Genomic DNA, 18,713 nt, shown 5'->3' with positions numbered 1-18,713 from the left:
AAGTGGCAAAGGAAATGATCTAGAATTTGCCCACTGTTAGAGGGGAACAAACCTTTTTTTCCTCTACTCTTTAGGTTAAATGATTGGGGCCCTGCCAAATAAACCAACAAAAGACAGATTGACAGGCAAAAAATGTTTCTTTCATATGCATATAAGGGCCTCACAGAAATGAAGTGAAAATCCCAAAAAGGTAGTCAGACTCAGAGACTTATATACCATTTTAACAAAGAATGATAAACTTGTGGAGAAGTAATAAAACAAAGGGAAAAGGTTTGAGCTTCTATGGGGAAAAAAAGAGATGTATATATATATATATATATATATGAGAAACTAGTGGAAGATAAAGATTATTTTAGTAAGGTTTGTTATGCATATTCCTCTCAGAGCCATCTCTGGGCTGATATGAGTCTAGAGTCCTCTCTGGTGATTAACAGTTGTTCAGCCCTTCTTGTTATAAGACAACTGAGAGGAACAACTTCACAAAGGAAAATTTATGTCCACTTTTACGTAAATAGGGAGAGGACAGAGATCTTTTCTTCCATCTGCTGTTTCTCAAATACCTTCAGCTTAAAATAATTCTTGTGACAAAGTGTCATATTTGGGGGTAGCATATTTTGATCCCCTTTATGACCCAAAGTGGACCAGCAGCATCAGTATCACCTGGGAGCATCTTAGAAATGCAGAATTTCAGGCTCCACCCCCAATTTACAAAAGCAGATTCTGCATTTTAAAAAGAACCTCAGGTGGTATGATGCACATTTGCTTGAAATGCACTGCCACAGAATATCTCTTGCTTTGCCAAAGTGGTTAGTGAAACCAAAATATGCAGCCCTCAGTGGGCATCAGGGGATCATAAAGCCCTTGGACTTGTACTTATCTATTTCATTAGCCCTTAAAGTATGGCAGCATGACCCAACTAAACCCAAACCAGGACCCAGGATCACATTTGGCTCAGAAGTGTGTTTATTTTTCCAGGATCTGTTTATTTGTATAAGTTGCCAAATGCGCAGACAGGGGTATGGGTGAATGGGGAAGGAGGTGTTTTGTGCACAGGCATTCGCAGCCCCCAGGGAGGAGATAACAGGCCTGGGAGGCAATGAGAAAGAGGGAACAGTATGGCCTCTGCCCCTGTGCTCCCAATCCCAGAACAGCTGGTTTAAGTGCTGTTGGAATGCAGGGTTGAGGGAGAATGCTGAAGGAGCTGTGTTTCAAAGACTGTGTGAAGCTCTGGGATCCAGGTGACAAGGCACAGCAGAGTGAGAGGGGGACCAGACACCTGCCTTGCCCAGAACAGGCCCCAGGACCCAGGGCAGCCTCAGCAGAGGAGGGTGATGCGGGGCCCTGGGGAGATAGCAACAGCAGGAGGGCCACAGGGGCAGGGAACAGGAGGAAGGATTCAGAACAGTAGCCACAGTGTACATGAGCACAGGTAACATCCTGCCCTGGGAACTCTGAGGACACTGGCAGAGGGCACACCAGGCATTAATATTAACATGGCCTCATTTCCTCCCAAGGCTGGTGAGGCCTCGGACCTGCCAGCAAACATAACAATAACCTTTCTCTCTAACCACCTGACCACTTTTCCTCCAGGTGAACCCTTCTGCTTTCCAGTCATTTTTCATATGCTACCTTTGGGCTTTTCTTTTCTTCCATAAATTCTGAAGCAGGTTGGCCCTCTTTCCTTTTCCAACAGGATTCTCTTCACCTGCAGTTCTTTGTGCCAATGCATGGGGAGCTTCTCCAGATGCCGCCACCCTGTCCCCTGCATTGTCCTTCTCTGAGACATCTGATGCTGGTTGGCTTTGACCAGAGCACTCCTTAGGGACAGCTTCTCTTTCAGTCTCACCCCGGGTTTCATGTTTCCTCCCAACTCTCCCAACTCACCCATGATCACATCCCTGGGGCTTCATCACACACTCAGTAAAATTCCAAGAGGGCATGGCTCCCAGGCCAGGCTGCTGTTTCCTATGCCCTGAATATTTAATCCCAATTGTCTGTTACAGTGAGGAGATTCACAGTAACCTTGATTGGGGCTGAATTTTGCTTTTCTCAGTGCTATATGCAGGGCGGCTCTTTGGATGTACTCATTTGGAAGGGGAGCCCTCAAGTGCTCTGGGGCTACTTTCCCTTCAGCTGACTGGATGCTTGCAAGACTTCACAGTTTCCTTTCCCTCCCTGGTTGTCAAACCCTAAGGGCCCTCACCACCCCACTAATGTCCACTGACCTGTGTCATGCAATACTTTAAAATACACTAGGCTAGACAGACCCTCACCATATTCCATTCCTACTGGTGAGGTTGCAGAAATCATTCTAAAAGCATACTCCATCTCCTTTTTTCTAGAGATGAAGCACATCAGTCTCATTTCTACATCTTCACACTTTGGCTTGAATGGATCTTAGATGGGTGTAAGGATACTTGGAATATTTGAACCATCTGTCAGTGCCTGGATCTGAAGACTCTCACACCTCGTTTATCAGATGAGGGGTCAGTCTAATAAATGAGATCTGAAGTGGAAACTTCCATGATCCATTTGTGTACAGGAATAAGGAGGCAAACAGCCTGCAGATTCTTCAGAAAGTGGTTTTAAATGATTTTGACTTCTTGATAAGGCAACCTCCATGTCCAACACATAATTAAATGGCAAGCCAGTAAAATAATTTGAAAAAAAATGTTTTTTAAAATATATAGCCTTCATTCATATTAAAGAGAGGTGATACACTTGGGAAACACTGGAGCTGTTTATGTAAAATAATAATAAGGAAATAGTATGAATAATTTTATGCCAGCAAAGGAGACAACTTAAATGAAATGGATGGATCCCATGAAAGACACATTACCCAAATTTCTCAAGAAGAAATAAATTTCTTTTACTTCTTAATTTAATTATTTTAATGTTTAATTCTTCTTTATTTCTTTTTATTTATTTATTTGAGACAGAATCTTGATCTGTCACTCAGGCTGAAGTGCAGTGGTACAATCTTGGCTCACTGCAACCTCTGCTTCCCAGATTCAAGCGACTCTCCTGCCTCAACCTCCCTAGTAGCTAGGATTACAGGCATGTACTACCATGCCCAGTTAATTTTTTGTATTTTTAGTGAAGACAGGGCTATGTTGGCCAGCCTGGTCTCAAACTCCTGTCCTCAAGTGATCCACCTGCCTGGGCCTCCCAAAGTGCTGGGATTACAGGCGTGAGCCACCACACCCAGCCTTCTTAATTTCTTTTCAATTTATTTCTCAAGAAGAAATAAATAAGCTAAATAGCTCCACTGTGCTGTTTATTGGAGGTTTACATCCACCAGACTGAGGAAGGACATTCCATAAATAGTTAAGACATGGTCATTTATACGATGATTAGACTTGCTGGTAAAAATTCTCACAAACTGCTTGTGTTGAAATACGCATCTTTTGTAAACAAAAGATCCAATCTAAAGAGGACATGTGTGTGGGATGCAAAAGTTGTGTGGGTGCAGATCTTTGCATTTTAGAACTGCAAGGATAGTAGCCCAGTTTTCCCAGCTGTAAAATATAACTGTAGGCCAGAGAAGGTAAGCAACTAGCCCAAGGCCACAGAACCAGTTAGTAAGAACCGAAACAAACCTTCCGCAGATACTGAATGTTTTTGAACAATGACATGGACAGATTTAGAGGTGTCATTTATAACACGGAATGTTAAGCTCATGGGGTTATCCAGAGAAAACAGAGCAGCACTCAGACGCATCAACAGGCATCAACACTGAAGCAAAGCAACCTCAGTTTAGCCCTGCCCTAGTTGTTAAGCCAGCCAACATCCAACTGGGCAAAATTAAGTCACACAGTGTTCCTGCAGCTGGCAATAAACAGATGAGTTTTTCCCTGATATCCCTGTAGACGGGATGATCTAAAAAAAGAAAACAACTCCTCAAAGTGTATTAAGATTCCAAACAAAGAAGAGTGATGTTGGGGTAAAGCAGCTTAAGGTGAAAACTTTTCTTCTTTTTGGGAATTCAGACTGGGTTTGGTTTTCCTCTAATTCAAAAGTAGAGAAGTCATGGTACCAACACCCTGATGAAGTCAGGCATCCAATTGGACCCATAAAGCTTCAGCAGCGGCCCGAATACCCATCCTGAGTACAACGCATCTTTGCTGGTGGAGTACCCAGCAGTCCTCACTGCCATGGGAACCTGCATGGCCCCCACTAGCCCGTCCTCCCAGGATAGCTGTAAAGATTGTAATGAGATGACAGGCATAAGGTTGCCCACATATGGTCAGCACTCAGATTAAACCAGATTGACAGTGGTGGGACTAAGGCAGAACTGCTTCTCTGCTGAGAAGCCAACCTCAGTGGGCAGAAACTGACACAGTTCCCTCTAACAGCCCAACTGCTGCATCTAAGCCTTTTGAAAGCATCAGACGCAAATGTTTCAACACAGACTGTTGCCTTCAGAGCCTTTATAAGGATAAACCTTAGCAGCTTTCAGCTTCTGCAGGAGTTGTGGTTAAGCTTCTTCAGGATTTCTTGTGATGTTATATCATGGCATTTGCCAAATATATATAATTTGTCGAGATGGAGTCTACTAAATAAATGGGCCTTGCATGGCAAGATTCTAAACACAGAGACCTAGTGCCAGGTATGTGGTAGGCTGGCAATGAACAGGTGTTGCATGAAAGAACCCAATAAACCCACAGTAGTGTTCAATGAAAACAGACGATTGGTTGGGTCATCAGAATTTACTGGGTGATCATCCAAGCATGCACTCAGGACTTTTCATCTATTTCTGCCCCAACGTTTATCTAAAGCTACACAGCCATCAACATTCTGTAGGGCCAGCACACTGTCATGGATTTCGTTGGTACCCACCCAGATTCCTTTACCAGGGCTGCCCTCTCCTCCAGCTCTTACACGTGTTGGCAGCCCATCGCTGCCCAAGTCTCCCAAGAGTTACTTTGGCTGACTGGAGCCACTTTACCCAGGAGGTCACACACCCAACTCTGCCTTCACAAGCACAGCCCATAATCAATGACTGATGGACAGGGGTTTGAGGAGGGGTACAAAAGACCCAGACTCTACCCCAGGGTGGGACAATTCCATGGTACAATGTATGTTCCAGGGCTCCCCATGGCTGGGGCTGAGATGTGACTCCAGCTGAGACCATTCCCTTGCTTGACCATACTCCCTACCCACCTGACTCCCTTCTCCTGAGAGCTGTCCCAGAATAATCACATGCACAAGAATCCGCATCTCAGGTTCTGCTTCCAGGGAAACCAGACCCTCACCATTGCCCAAAATTATGAAAGGTCTTCATATTTTACAGTAAGAATGAGCACTGATGGTTTTGTGGTATTTTTAGAATTCATAAGTAGAAGACATTCCTTCTCTCCTGTTTCATTAAAAACAAATGGCAAATAATTACCCAGAGGTGCCTGGAGTGTCTTGAAACTATTTCTCTCATGAACATCCTTCCTGCCTTTCTTCAGGTCTGTGATGGATCTAATATCATTACTCCAAGAGGCCTTACCTGAAAGATCCTCAAATTGCTCCATCCCCCTCCCTCACCAATCTGGTTTCTTTCTGCATAGCACATATCACCATTGAAATGACAATTTACTTGATGCTTTAACCTGTTTCCCCAAGTCTCTAGACCTCTGCAATGTTTAATACCATAACCGCTAGATACATATGGATATTTTCCATTTAAATTTAAATTAATTAAAAGTACTGACCCTACCACAGTGGCATGTAGCAGATAATAAACATATGTGAGCCAATGAACAAATAGTTCATGGTAATCATCAGTGATGTCTCTGGCATCTAATTTTGTAGCTTTTATACTAAAAATTGATATTGTCAAGAGTAGGAAAAGAACTGTAAGAACATTTAAGAAAAAATTCTTAAGAAGCTATGAAAGGATATGACTATGACTGGCTGAATTTTTAGCGGATGGTAGTTAATTGTAGGTTAAAAAAACACAATGCCAACCTCCAGATGGAGACAGCTAGCTAGCCAGAAACTGCTGAGAGTTTTTTGACAGTTATTCAAGGCAGCATAGAAAATATAAAACTTTCCTTTTTTTTCCCTATGAGATGGGCAGATATTTAAAGTCCCACTTCCTCCTCCCAACAGAATAAAAATCCAACATGTATGTTTTTTCTTTGATTGTTAACATGCTCACTTAAAACTATCTAAAAACCCACACATCGCGTTTGTGGCCAGGTGAACATGTTGGGAGCAAAATACAAAGATCCCACTCTGCCTCCTTACCTAGCCCTCTGCAGCTCAACACTAACACCACTTTCCTTTCTAAGGAAACAGCTTAATAAAGACATCCACTTTGTACTCATGACGAAGAAAGAACGAGAAAGGAAACATAAAGAGAACCAAGAAGCCTCTGCTGTTTTTGCCTTGTAATGCAGACAAAGCAACCGGAAAAAAAGCAAGTAACTAACAAGCATTCCTGAGAACATAGGAATTCCAGATGTCTTTCAGTTGGTTTTCAGATGCTTTACTTTATTTTATTTATTTTTTGAGATAGGGTCTTGTTCTGTTGCCCAGACTGGAGTACAGTGGTGCCATCGTGGCTCACTGCAGCTTCAAACTCCCAGGCTCACGCAATTCTCCCACCTCTGCCTCCCAAGTGACTGACACTACAGGCATGAGCCACCACACTCAGCTAATTGTTGTTGTTGTTGTTGTTGTTAAAGAGATAGGGTCTCACTATGTTGCCCAGGCTTGTCTCAAACTCCTGGGCTCAAGTGATTCTCCCACCTAGGCTAATTTTTGTTGTTGTTGTTAAAGAGATGGGGGTCTCACTATGTTACCCAGGATGGTCTCAAGCTCCTGGGCTCAAATGATTCTCCCGCCTTGGCCTCCCAAATTGCTGGGATTATAGGTGTGAGTCATGATGCCCAGCCTGTTCCCACTTCTTAATATGAGTATGTATTCCTGTTTTTCATTCATGCTACAGAACTTCTTTGGAAAATATAATCTTCAAAACCAGTTAAACATCTTCAGTTATGTAGTCTTTGCAGAAAATGGTCAATTCTTTGGATTCTAAGTTAATATTAACGGCATTAAAGAAAAGGCACTAAAAGTTCCCAGCAGCCATTGCATAGCATACTTATAGACTAATACTAAAGAGTTTCCTTATAAATCGGATGACTTAGAGGCCTACAACCCTTGGACATCAGTTGACTCCAAGAAAAAGGAGCTTCAACCTAATATATTTCATTTCTTTCTGTTTCTCTTTTCTTTTTAAATTAATAAGTCCACTGATTTTGGTTTTCTCAACTTGAACACAAGGTAAGACCCCGGTTAGGGATATGGTGACCTTTTATTTTACATTAAACTGTCTGACCTGCCAGACCTGTCTTTAACATTACTGAAGAGGTGGCATCCTCTGACATCATCTTTTCTTATCCAGACCAAAAACATAAACACATTATTTCTGACAAGTTTCAATCATCTAGGAGAAGACTTTGATTTGGTGCTAGCAGTGTCTAGGACCAGTCAGAAACACCTACAGGTAAGTTTTAAATGTGTAAGAGCTTTTGTCTCAAAGAGAAAACCCACAATGAACCCAAGTTATTTGTTTTCCTGGCCCCTGTAACTCTGCACATGTTCTGTGATGGAGAAAACCTGATTGCTACCACACAGCCAGCTCCTTCATGTATCTTTTCTCTCCATCTTTCCTTCTCTCCATGAACTTATTTCAGTTCTAGGATATACCTATGTGTTTATGCTGAGCCACCTGGAAAAGCAATTAGAGTACATGGACGCTCATGAAATAGTTTTTATATGTTTTTACTTCCAAATATAATTAGAAAGTAGTCAGCTATAAGGCAAAAAAAATCATTAATTACATATATTAACTATCTATGAATTTTCTATATGTATAGTGAAGCTTATATGTACATACAAGCTTTTGACAGAACTGCAATAAATTGAAAAATACATGAAAAAATTCATAACATTTATATGTCAACATATAGAAAATTGCTAGGAATAACTAACAAAAAATGTGTATGAGCAACATAAGCAAAACCACAAAACTGTGAGAGGAATTAGAAAAGCCATTTAAATGACTGTCCATTCTGGAATGTAAAAGCCTAATAGACATATCAGTTCTTCCCATTTATAATTTGTAGGTTTTGTGCAATTGAAGCACTAATACAATTTTTGAGGGAGGACAGGAAGGAGATGAGTAGTGAGTAACGAAGATAGTAAAATATATTACAGAGCTACAATTACAATGTCTTGGTACTTGCACAAGAATTTAAGAAAAAAAAACTGTAGCCCCAAAATAGATACTACTTTATATGAGAATTTAATGTATAATGAAAGGTGATTACAAACTAGCAAGGAAGGTTAGAATGATTTTTATTCAATACTGGAACAACTGGTTAATAATTTGGAAATAAAATGAATTTAGATTCTTATTTCACAAATAATACCAAAATAACTTCCAGATGAATTAAAAACCATCGAGAAACATAAATTTTACTTTAATATTAAACTACTGAAGAGGAGGGGAGTTTGGAAATGAAAAGCATTAAAGGAGGTCATGGATAGCAGATTCCAAGAGTTCTTATGGACCAGTGTAGGATGGAGAAGCGGAGGATGGGCTGACATCAGTGGTGGCACCCAAAAAACGACAGGGTGACACTGTATATCAGACAGACAGGTGCCCTAACTGATAAATATCAAAAAGCTCTAGGGCTACCACAATAAAAGACTCTTGCTTGTATGAATCCCAGTGTAAACCTAGCAGCTTTCTCCATCTCTGATCCTCCATTCAAAGCACATGGCCTCCAAGGTTGCCCGAGTAGCAGATGAGAAAGACAATGGTGGTATCCTGGCTTTCAACCACCTGGAATGGGAAGTGACACATGGCACTTCCACCTACAGTCCAGTGGCCAGAGCTGGTCACATAACCCCAATCACCTTGGTCTCTCTTAAAAGCACAGCCTGGGGCATGGATATGGATTGATTTGGGAGGTGATCCCAGAAAGCACTAGAGGAGAGTGGAGAAGTGAAGTAGGACAGTGGCATCAAAGAGTAAGTTACTGCTATGTCCAGCCTAGGCTCAGTTCTCCTGGGAACCTCTGGAGAGATTGGGTAGAACATGCCTCAGAGTTATCCTTCCAGAGGGGCAAGGAAACTGTGATATTCATCCATCCATTCCCTTCCATTAGTGATTGAGGGCTGCTCCCAGGAGATTAGCTGCCCAGCACTTGTGGCTATCTGCACCAGATAGGGGCCAACCATGCCCCTGCAACCAAAGAAAGCCGTCTAACAGTGTTGCAGTGGCTTGCAGTGGAAACCACCAGAACAGGAAAGATGTGTGCTCAGGGACCATGGACAGGGACTGATAGCATCTGCTAAAGAATGGGAGCACATTAATTATCTGGCAAGACCCACTGCCTCTGGCACAAATGGAGAGACCCAAGCTCCAGGGAACTTTTGTTGTAGCCCTCTGAAACCGAAACAACATCTGAATTAAAATGAATAACCAGCCTTGTCTAACCCATTCCTGGAAGAGACATTCGCAAAAAGTCATGGCTGTTATTGCTAGGAAATCTGCTCCTCCAACTAACCCTGAGACCCAAAGATACTTCCTCTAGGGTGCCCTGGACTAGCTTGTGGGTATGGAAACTACTGTTAGGGGAAATGCCCTCCTAGTTTGGGGGGATTCTGGGATGAAAAAACATGGTGCCATCCTCAAGTGGCATGTGGTGTCTGGGGGTGGGTGACAGGTATGCCCTCGCTCACAAAACCTTTATCACAAGTTCCAGATAGACTCAGAAGAGGGGAGGTTACACATCTCCCTGGAGGGCCTCAGAGGCTCTGCTATGAAAACAATGCCTGAGACCAGGAGAAAGCAGAAGTTTCTCAAGTGGGAACAGGAAAGTAAAAGCCACTTCTGGCAGCCTATTCATGTTGCTTCCCTCCATCAGTTGGTGCATTAGGTTAATTTTTTATACAAAAAGTAAATACTAAGTTACATTTTAAAATATTTAATGCCAAAATTTTAATTAACATGACATTTCACTCTAGAAACCACAGGGGTTTATTTTCGGTTTGTGAAATTTTTGTTTGTCTGTCTGTGTGGCTTTGTGTTCTCTGCCCTCCACTTCCCCAAAGTGCAGTGTTTCCATTTTACTTCTTATGTAATTACCTAGAGATCATTTAACCTCTACTCATTCCTCAGAGAATTTTCAGTATCTCTGTCCAAAAACACAGAGTGGAAAGTTGATTGTTTGTGTTCTTAAAATAAAAACTGAAGGCAGAAAACTAATCTCATATTATATGGTATGACAGTTTCTAGCTCAGAACCATCTACAGTTTTCTCAATTTTTTTCACCTCCTTTGAACACATAGAGCACAAAAAAAGTGTGTGCTTAATCAGGCAATATTGCCAGAATCTGCTCCTACAGGACAGAAGCAGCAAGCGCAATAGAAAAGCTAATAAAGCCATTCAAATCATCTTAATGAGCAATAATTAATGTCCCGTAGAAGAAAAATAGGCACTGCAAGATGCAGCAGTTTCTCAGAAACTGGTTCAGGAAAAGTTACATCAATGAGAAAAAATGGGATGGTGAATACAGCAGAACACAGTTCTGGTCTTGAGCTCTCCCATTCTTGCCATGGACATCTTACACCTATGGCTATGGTCCTCATCCTGGTCAGTGGTACCATCAACTACCCTCGACCTCCAAGACCAAGAGTCATCCTTGACTCCTCTTTCCTTCCATCCCCCCCACATCGCAGTCAACCTCCAAGTTCTGTGAATTCCAGCTCCTACATGTCTCTCAAATCCATGCTTCCTCTCTCCCATTCCCTTAACTACATCTGAGCACCTGCCCTCATGACATCTTAGCTCAGCTACCTGCAAGCCACCCCAGATTCTGCTGTCTCGGCCTTCCTCTCTCTCCCCCTCAGCCACTCCACACACCCTGGGAAAAGTGATGTCTCTAAACCATAAAGCTGGACATCTATGTCCCCTTCATTAAACACTCCAGTAGTTTTCCACCTGTTTCTCAAATTCCAGGAGATCCTCAAACCTATTTTAGGAGGGTACACAAGTTCTCAAAATTGTGTTTTGTTTAAATTTCTGTTTTCACTTTCATAATCACCTTGTTTAAAGAATCAACAGAAACATATTCTGGATCATCTGAATGGCCATGTTATGACAGTGCTACCACATAATTTCACCATATATACTCTTGCATTTATACTGTAGTTGGTGCTATGGTTCTGAATAACCAGGAAAATTCATATGTTAAAACTTAGTCCCCATTGCAGTGTGGTGATATTGAAGGGTAGGGGTTTTGGGGAAGTGATTAAGTCAAGAGGGCTCTGCCTTACAGAATGGATGAGTGACCGACAAAAGGGCTGAAAAGAACTAGCTTAGGCCCTTTGTTGGCTCCTATTCCTTCCACTGTGTGAAGACACAAGATCCATCCCCTTTGGAGCGTGTAGCAACAAGCAGAGAATGAGCTTTCACCACACATCAAGCTTACAGGTGCCTTAATCATGGCCTGCCAGCCTCCAGAACTGTTGGGAATGAATCTCTGTTCTTTACAAATTACCCAGCCTCAGGTGTTTTGTTACAGCAGCACAAACAAACTGAGACAGTTGGCATCAAGAAACATTATTTTAATTATCATAGGCTAATGAGAAAATAACAAATCAGGCTTAGTGTATAGAGAGGAAACTGATGAGAAAATTGAGCCATCATACAACCTTGCGGCATGGCACACTGCATACCAAATTCCTAAGAACCTGAACAGCAGCTGTTATAACCAGAAATAGGGATTTCATTTTAGCAAAAATAACTTCATTAGAACTTCATAAGAACATTAATTCATGAAGTTAATCCAAATTAACTTGGATTAACTTCCAATCCAAGCTGTGTTGGATTTTAGCTGTGTTGGATTGTAGCTGTGTTGATATTTTATTTATATATTTGTTTTGGTTATGTGATCATATGACAGCTCTAAGTATAAAGAGTTTAGACTCATTTAAAACTACTACATACCTAAACTGCATTATAATAAAAATAATTTAAGCAACACTAGGAATCTACAAGAATTTTTTTCCTTTAAAGGAATTCCCATACCACTCTTATTTGAGAAACTGTGGCCTCAGAGTGAGGCTTAAGCTTCATAACAAGACATATGTGGGAGAGTTGATGTTCTCTGACTTTTTCTTCCATCCCAGCCCCCATCCCCTATTTCCCAGCCCTCTCACAATTAGTTCTGACCAATGACCAGTGGGCTGTGGACAAAAGCAACACTGCATTCATTCCAGAGGAGCCAGAGAGACACTCTCCCACTATCTCTTCCTGCACTGGTGACTACAGTGGCCACATTTTCCAGATGGCAAGGCTGAAAGCTGGGAGAAGCTCTGTCAACTTGGCTATCAATTGACCTGTGAGGGACACACATCGTGTGTGAGAAGTAACCTTTGTTGAGTTAAACTATCAAGATGATGAAGTTGATTTACTACTGCAGCAAAGCTTAGAAAACCCTCCTGACTAATACTGCTTCATGAACTGAGCTCTGCTCCCTGACCAACTCCTCCCCATCACACTCTATGCTCCAAACAACTCTTAGTTCAATGACCTCAACACACCAAGCTGTTTCATCATGGCACCCTACTTTTGCACATGCTGTTCCTCAGTCTTAGAATACTATTCCACACACTTTCCTGCCCTCCTCCAATCCCAGACACAGTGATTCATCCATCAAAACCCAGTTCAGATTTAATTACCACCAGGAAGTGTTCCTCCCTTTCTTAACTCTCTTACCTGCCTCTCCATTAACCTAACGCCACAGAGTGCTCACCTCACCATGTCATAATATTACATTTCTATGTCTAACCCCTCCTTACCCACTCCCCACAATCACACTGTGGCAGGGGCAGTTATGGGCCAATGGCTTATTCATCTCTACATCCTGAGGGCCAGCATGCAAAAGTAGGCAGTATTTGGCCATTTGGCCAGAAAGAATTTCCTCCAGGAGGCTGGTCCTGGGCATTTGAAGGAAGTTGGGTTTGATCCATTACTTACCCAGTAGGAACATCCTACTCAACAGCAGCAATTACTAGCTATCTCTACCCCAGCTCCAGGCCAGACCTGCCTAGGAGGCCTGAACCCTACCCATCATCTCTCCAAACACAGCGCTCTTCAGCTCCCACAAAGGACTCAGATTTTACCCAAGAGGGAGTAGCCTAGGGCCTTGTACTCAAAATGTGGTCCCTAAAGAAACAACATCTACAAGAACTTAGGAGCTAGGGAGAAAAGCAGACTCTTAGGCCCCACCCCAGATCTCCTGAATCAGAATCTACATTTTCATAAGATCCCCATTATGTCCAGCCATATTTGAAAAGTACTGGCCCCAGGCAGCCAAACAGAATCCATTCACCTAAAAGGTAACTTTAATAACAATACTTTCCATTTGTAATAATATCTGGTAATTGCTTTACATCACTAAATCCTCAGAGCAATTTGAATATGCCCATTTTACCAATAAGGAAACTGAGGCTCAGAGTAGTTGGGTATCTCACTCAGGATCACATGGGCTTGAGGGGTCAGAGCCCAAATGTGAAGGCAGTTCTGATGGACTCACCCCCATAAGCACACACTACATGACACCCTTCCCTTTGCAAAATTCTGTCAACATTTAGCCTTCAAAAACAGCCCAAGCAGCTCTGGAGACTCCTCTGTCCCTTCATGCAGCCACTGATCTGGTGATTATCTCTATTCTACCATTTGCTATCCACATCATGATGCCTCTACATACACTACTGTCCCCAAGGGATTGCCAGTTGTCTCTGTATAAAGATTTTACGGGCTTCCTCTATAATTACTGGATGAGTCCATTAAAATATTTCCCCTTTTGATCATCAAAGAACACTCTGAGGTTGGCTGGACAATTGTTATTAAATGAATGGTGAAAATACTGAGGTTCCTAGAGAAGTTTAGTGACTTGCCCCAGGTCACCAGGAGGCTTCAGAACTCTGGGGATGGAGCCAAACTCCCCTCCCCAATTCCCAGTACAGATGTCTTCTTCCCACTCTTTCACTTTCCCTAGATTTCTCTCTTCTGACCTACATTACCAAGCAGTTAACAAAAACATTCTTTTCAAAGAACTCCCCCACATATGCATCTTCAAAAGGGGCTCTGCTCCACCAGCAGATGCGCAAAATTTAGACATTATCAAGAGGCCACCAAAGGAAAAGGTGAGGAAACTCAGGATGCCAGATCAGGTACAATGAGCCTCCTGGATCCAAGGAAAGGAAAATGTCTTCAAGCAAGAGCCTCCAACAAAAGCAGCCCATCCAAGCCCCCACCCAGTAACCTCACCATCAAGACAAGTCCCCTCTGAGAGCCCCTGGAGACCGGTGGAGACCTACCTACCCTCTCTGACCAGGCACCACCACCCTCCTGCAGGCTGCAGGATTGAGATTCCACGAGCCAAAGCAGCCCTTTTCCTCCCCTTTGTTGGCTTTAGAAAGAAACTAAGACTGACTTGTCCAAAGAAAACCAAAACACCTGCCTGAAATATTAAAATATTTAGGGGAAAACTGGGGAAAAAAGAAGGTAAAATCCCTCTTTGGGGGATTTTTTTCTTGGGAAAAAAAGAGAAGCCAAGAAACGAGATCCTGGGACAACTAAGCAACTCTGTTTTTTGCTTTTCTGAGCACCATGCCACCATGACCGCTGAGTACTGTGGGCACTGCCAAAGATGCACCGATCAGGGGCCTAGAGGGCACTGAACACCTGCCTGCCAATTCGTTGCCTGGGCATGGGGATCCATCTGCCCAGAAGGGAACACCTTTTATGAATTCATACAAAACACCCTACAGGTTAGCATGGGCTACCTATGACCGATATTAGTCATATTTGGATAACATAGGAAGGATAAAAACATTGACAGTGAGAAGGGTCCATGTTTTGTCTGGATTCCTTAGAATCAGATCCTGAGACAAGAATTCCTATGAAAGTGTATTAGGAGGTATTCCTAGGAAAAAATGTCTGTGAAGAAGTAAAACAAGAAATAGCAAGCCAAGCAAGGGAAACAAGCCAAGCAAAGAACCATAGAGGTCAATTTGACACAACTCCACATTGGATCTCTGGAAACAAAGGATGTCATGCTTCAGAGTGTCCTGATCAAGGGCAAAGAAGCTGGACTATTTATACTCCAGCACCCATCAGTCATTGAAGAGGGGCTGCCCCAGGTGAGATGTAAATTCCCAGGCACTCCCTGTTTTGAGTTCCTACAAAAATAGGCTCTGCAGCCCAAGGGTCATCCTCCAAAAAAGAGATGGAGGGACTGGCAATTGGAAGTGAAGGCACCCAGGGCACCAATGTGCACCAAGATGGCAAAGCTCACCATAAAAGAACATGACTCAAAAATCTTTCAAACCTAAATGAAAGGAGTTACAGAGCATCTTTCAGAAATCACTTTCTGTTCCTCTTTGTTCTTTCTCCAGTGAAGCAATTCAAATATTAAATTGAAATGCTTTTCTAACGTTGGGCTGTGAGGCAAACCCAATACTCTTTTTTTTTTCTTCCTGAGGGTCTTGCTTCTTGCTACTTTGTCCTAAGGATAAGCACAATGCTTGCCTGTTGCTCTAGATGCCTCATTGATTGAGATCATTAGCTCAACATCAGCCCAACAGATCTCCTCTGTAAGCAGTAACACAGACACTTCACAGCTCCTAATACAATCATCAAAGTGCAGGGCCACCTAATTAATGCCAAAAGGTTTTATGACAGCCAGTGATGAAGGTGGGACCCCGCTTCAATTTGACAGCTGTCATCTTGGACAATACATCAAGGAAAGGAAATGGCATCAACTAGGAGGGGGTGAGGTGGAGGAATGACCAATTGTCGGGAATGAATAACAACCGAGTTCCCTCCACAAGTTCTCACACACTTCTCCCCTCCCAGCAGGCAGATACTCTGAAAAGGTATCCCCAGACGCCTCTGCCCAGCACTGGCACAGCCCTCTTCTTCCTTACCACACCTCGCCCCCAGAGCCAGACATGGAAAGGAGTGTAAATGTGGTCCTATATTTGAAATTAATTGATAGGATATTTCACGAGCTCAGATTTTTTTTATATTAATTCCCTAATGCTCTGTCTGCATCCTTTTTCCTAATCATCTTTGGTTCTTCTGTGTTTCCTTAGTTCTAAGGAGGGTCTTGTCATTTAGACGGGTCAGAGACCTCTAGAGAACTGGGTCCAACTCCAGCTCCGCAGCTGTGGAGCCGTGTGACCCTGGGCAAGGCACGAGGTCTGTGGGCCTCAGTTTTCTCATCTGAGAAATGGGGATAATTCCATTCTTTCCAGATTTGTGGAGAGGATGAAATAAGGTTAACTCTAGGTGAAGCGCTTGGCATGTTGAGTTGCACAATAAATGTCAGCTCCCTCCCTGCGCCTTCTCCCTTCTGCAGCCTCACCACACCTGCACCTTGAAAGACGCCCGATGCGCTTCCCAGGAAGGGCCCCCCTGCTGGCGAGGGAAATAAAATGAGCTCCGGACAGCGTTATTCCCCCCAGCAAGCGAGTTTCAGGTGGTGTACACCCGCACGCGCGCGCGTGTTACTCACGCGTACACACACATACACACACACACCGTCCTTCGTACACCCCCGGGGGGTCTGGCACTGCTGCTCCATCCCGCACGGAGCGGGGTCCAGAATCAGGGCGAACCAGCCCTTCCGCCCCCGCCAAGGTGGCGCCCAGAACGGGTCGGCGCCGGAGCGCACGGTACTCACCCGGGGCAGGCCGCGCCGGGCAAGCTGGGGCTGGCCGGGCTGGAGGCGGCGGCGGCTGCTGGGCTGGAGTAGCGGCGGGCATGGCGCGGCGGCGGGCTCGGGGAGAGCCTGGAGCAGAGGTGGCAGCGCTGGGACGCGGCTCGACGGCCGAGCAGGCGCGGGAAGGCGGGGCGCAATGAGCAGCCACAAGCCCGCGCCGATTCTCCCTCTTCTCTCCCTCCCGCCGCCCGCCCGCCAGCCCCGCGCCGCGCAGCGCCCGGCTACAGCCACCGGGAACGTCTCCGGGGGCGCGGGGCTTAGCAACCGCGCACCAGCCGCAGCCGCCCTCTCTGCGCCGGTCCCGCCGTGCGCGCCTCTCCTGTCTCTGGAGGCCGGGCGGGGCCGGGCTTTAAACTTGCTCCCACAACCCCTGCTTCTCCAGTGAGCGCCCAAAGGCGGTCCCTCCTCTCCCCGCCCGCGGAGTCCAGCCTTTCTGCTCTCCTTCCCCGCGCAGTTCCGCCGTGGAACCTGGCTGCGCCGGGTTTTGAACTTGCGCTTTACCCCTGTTCTCTGTAGGTGGGTGGCAGCCCAAAGGCGACCCCAGGACCACCAGCTATCCTCGTGCCTCCTTGCAGTGCAGGGGCCAGACTTTCCACACCATTCCCTTCCTCCTATCCCATTCCCGCTACTTGCACACACTAACTTTAGGTCCCAGGGCAGTCCTACTCTAACACCCTTGTTACCCCCCAGATTCGGTGACCTGCTTACACTCTGGTCCACACCCATGGTCTTAAAGACGTAGGCTGCAAAACGTTCCTCCAGCTAGTGGCTTCCTGGTACCATCTGAAGGCAGCTCGATGGCCCTTGGGTTGTTGTAACTCTTCCCAGCACCACACACTTGTTCCTCATATTTGCAGGTCCCTCAGGTCTGCAGTGCGGGGTCTGGGGACCCATATTCCCAGGTACTGGCTCCCAGACCTCTCCTGCGAGAGATAATGAATTCACTGGATCAGCCATACCCTTCTCTCCACAGGACTGTTGACATGATTACAGAGTGGTCAGGCTTTTGCTTTGATCAGTCAAGTCACAAAGTGGTCATGTCTGTTGGGTCTGATGTTACTCTTCAGTGAAATTGTTTATGCTCAACAGAACGCCAAGGCCGAGCTGATAGAACCAGACCAGCTCCCAGATGGCAGGGGCTGTCTTTCTCTTTATCACACATAACAAGAAGCCTAGAAGAAGACTCCTCTGTGTGTGTTCAGCTGCTCAGGGAGGACGTTAAGGGCTCAGTCTCTTTCCAGGATTCCACATGGCCACCTTCAACATCTTGCCTTTTCTCCTCAGACTTGTTGACTCAAGGTTCCAAAATGGCTGCGATAGCCCCATGATGCTGCTGTGCGAAAAATAACTCCTGGTTCTAGCTGGTTTGTTGGCCAGGTACTCTGAAGTCATCAACAAGGACCATTTTCAGCAATCCAGTTCACCAATGGTCAGCACAACAAATGCCCTGCCTTCAAGTCACTCACCTTCTAGTAGGGGGAGACAGATAATAAAATAAACAAGTATGGTGACAAATAGTGTGAAGAAAAATGAACCAAGAAAAAGGGAATGTGTTTACGCAAGTAGAGTGGTTGGGAAAGGTAACATTTGAGTAAAAACCCGAAGGAAGAGCCTGTTGGAAATCTCTCTGGGAGACAAGTGTCCTTGAGATGCCTACACACTTCCGTTTTAAAAGCACTTACTTTTCTTTTTGACAGCCACTCTTCCTGGCCCTATCACTTATATTTTAGGAGAAAATAAAAGTTAAATAAACTGAGTTTTAACAAAAGGTTTAAGTTTTGTAAAGGAGAGATCAGATGATTTGTGTTTTCTTCCTTGCAAAAGGGCAGCAATCTCACAGTGTTTAATTATTGGCTGGATTATCACGATTTAAATATTAACTATATATACACATATCAAGCAATCACAATA

General features: G+C 44.3%; 1 protein-coding gene across 1 annotated transcript in view; it reads right to left on the bottom strand.

Moving 5' to 3' along the window:
- DCLK3 (doublecortin like kinase 3) overlaps positions 1–17,147 on the bottom strand; it is a 49,135-nt gene extending 31,988 nt beyond the window's left edge. The window contains exon 1 of the mRNA XM_030938403.1: positions 16,764–17,147. Coding sequence (XP_030794263.1) covers positions 16,764–16,845 — 82 coding nt within the window. The 5' untranslated portion in view covers positions 16,846–17,147. The remainder of the gene's footprint in view (positions 1–16,763) is intronic.
- Between the last annotated feature and the right edge of the window lie 1,566 nt (positions 17,148–18,713).

This window comes from Rhinopithecus roxellana, chromosome 1 (assembly GCF_007565055.1).
Source record: "Rhinopithecus roxellana isolate Shanxi Qingling chromosome 1, ASM756505v1, whole genome shotgun sequence".
Lineage (NCBI taxonomy): Eukaryota > Metazoa > Chordata > Mammalia > Primates > Cercopithecidae > Rhinopithecus > Rhinopithecus roxellana.
Note: the sequence above shows the minus strand (reverse complement) of the source record. Positions and strands in the feature narration are given on the sequence as shown.